This window comes from Geospiza fortis, unplaced genomic scaffold (genome assembly GCF_000277835.1).
Source record: "Geospiza fortis unplaced genomic scaffold, GeoFor_1.0 scaffold224, whole genome shotgun sequence".
In the NCBI taxonomy this organism is placed as follows: domain Eukaryota; kingdom Metazoa; phylum Chordata; class Aves; order Passeriformes; family Thraupidae; genus Geospiza; species Geospiza fortis.
Window position 1 is genome coordinate 43,100 of NW_005054448.1, and position 1,383 is coordinate 44,482.

Below are 1,383 nucleotides of genomic sequence, written 5' to 3' on the forward strand. Positions count from 1 at the left end.
CTGGGGGTGCAGGGACCCCCCCCTGGCACGGCCCCCCGTCACTGCAGGGGGGAGATCTTCAGGGGAATCATTATCCGGGATTCCATGGTCCGGATCAGCGGCACTGGGGGAGCAAAGGACACAGAGGTGAGGCCAGGGGGGTCCCCAGCACGGCCAGGGGGGGTCCCCAAAGCGTGCGGGGGTCCCACTCACCGGTGTAATAAACGTTCTCATCCCAGCCCCTCTTCCTCCAGGCCGCATTCCTGGTCTCCTCCCGGGACTGCAGATCCCTGTAGGCTGTGGGGGGAGCACGGGGGGCACCCTGAGCCCCCCAGCACAGCCCCCAGGCCGGGGGTGCCCCAGGGTGACCCCCCCTTACCCCAGAGGTGGTGCACCACGTAGAGCTCCCCGATCTGGGAGAAGAAGCCCCCGACTGCCTCCTGGTTCTCCTGGCGGTACTTGATGGCCCGAGCCCTGCAGGGAGCAGGGCACACCTGGGGGGGCTGCCCCAGGGCCCTCCCCTTCTCCAGAGGGAGCTTTTTCCCCTCCACACAGGGAAAGCATCACCTTACCAGTTGTTGCCCCACTCGATCATGGTGCCTGGCTGGAAACAGGGGAGGAAAACCAGTCAGAACCCCCCTGCCCACCCAGCCTGGGATGGGGTCCCCAGGGGCACTGGGGGTACCCATTGGTTGGGGGGGGCTTGGGATGGGGTCCCTGATGGCACTGGGGGTGCCCATGGGCTTGGGATGGGGTCCTCAATGGGGTGGGGGGCGCACAGGGACTTGGCAGGGGCACAGGATGGAGTCATTGGTGGTAGTGGGAGGATCCACGGGCTTGGGATGGGGTCCCCAATGGCACTGGGGGGATCCTTGGGCTCAGAATGGCACGAGAAGAGGTCCCCAGTGGCACCGGGAGCATCCATAGGCTTGGAGGGTCATGGGATGGTGTCCACTTTAGCACTGGGGGGTTTCAGGGCCTTGGCATGGGGTCCTCAGTGGCCCTGGGGGGTCCCATGGGGTGGGTTGGGCCTTGCCTTGGGGTGCCCAGTGGTGCTTGGGGATCCAGGAGCTTGGGAGGGGACATTGGATGGGGTCCCTGGTGGTGCTGGGTGTATCCAGGAGCTCGAGGGGAGCATGGGATGGGGTCTCTTTGGGGGGCTGCCCCCCAAAGCTGGGGTACACCAGCCTGAAGACCCCCACCCCGAGGCACAGGCTGATCCTCACCTTCAGCTTGTAGGTCCTGAGCTCGTAGATGTTGGGTCCCTGGCGGGGCTGGGGCTCCTTCCAGGAGCTGAACTCCAGGAGCAGCTGGTTCCTGCGGGACAGCAGCATCCGGCTCCTCTCCTTGCGGAACTCCAGGTACTCCTGGGGACAGCCCCGGCCGGGTTTGGGGTGACAGCGG

General features: G+C 66.1%; 1 protein-coding gene across 1 annotated transcript in view; it reads right to left on the reverse strand.

Annotated features, from left to right (window-relative positions):
* Window positions 1-1,383, reverse strand: part of NIPSNAP1 (nipsnap homolog 1) — a gene marked incomplete at its 5' end in the record, with an annotated part of 3,353 nt that continues 1,970 nt past the window's right edge. Inside the window, 5 exons of the mRNA XM_031062452.1 lie at window positions 1-103; window positions 193-276; window positions 359-453; window positions 552-583; window positions 1,206-1,377. Of these exons, the coding sequence (XP_030918312.1) occupies window positions 39-103; window positions 193-276; window positions 359-453; window positions 552-583; window positions 1,206-1,377 (448 nt within the window). The remainder of the gene's footprint in view (window positions 104-192; window positions 277-358; window positions 454-551; window positions 584-1,205; window positions 1,378-1,383) is intronic.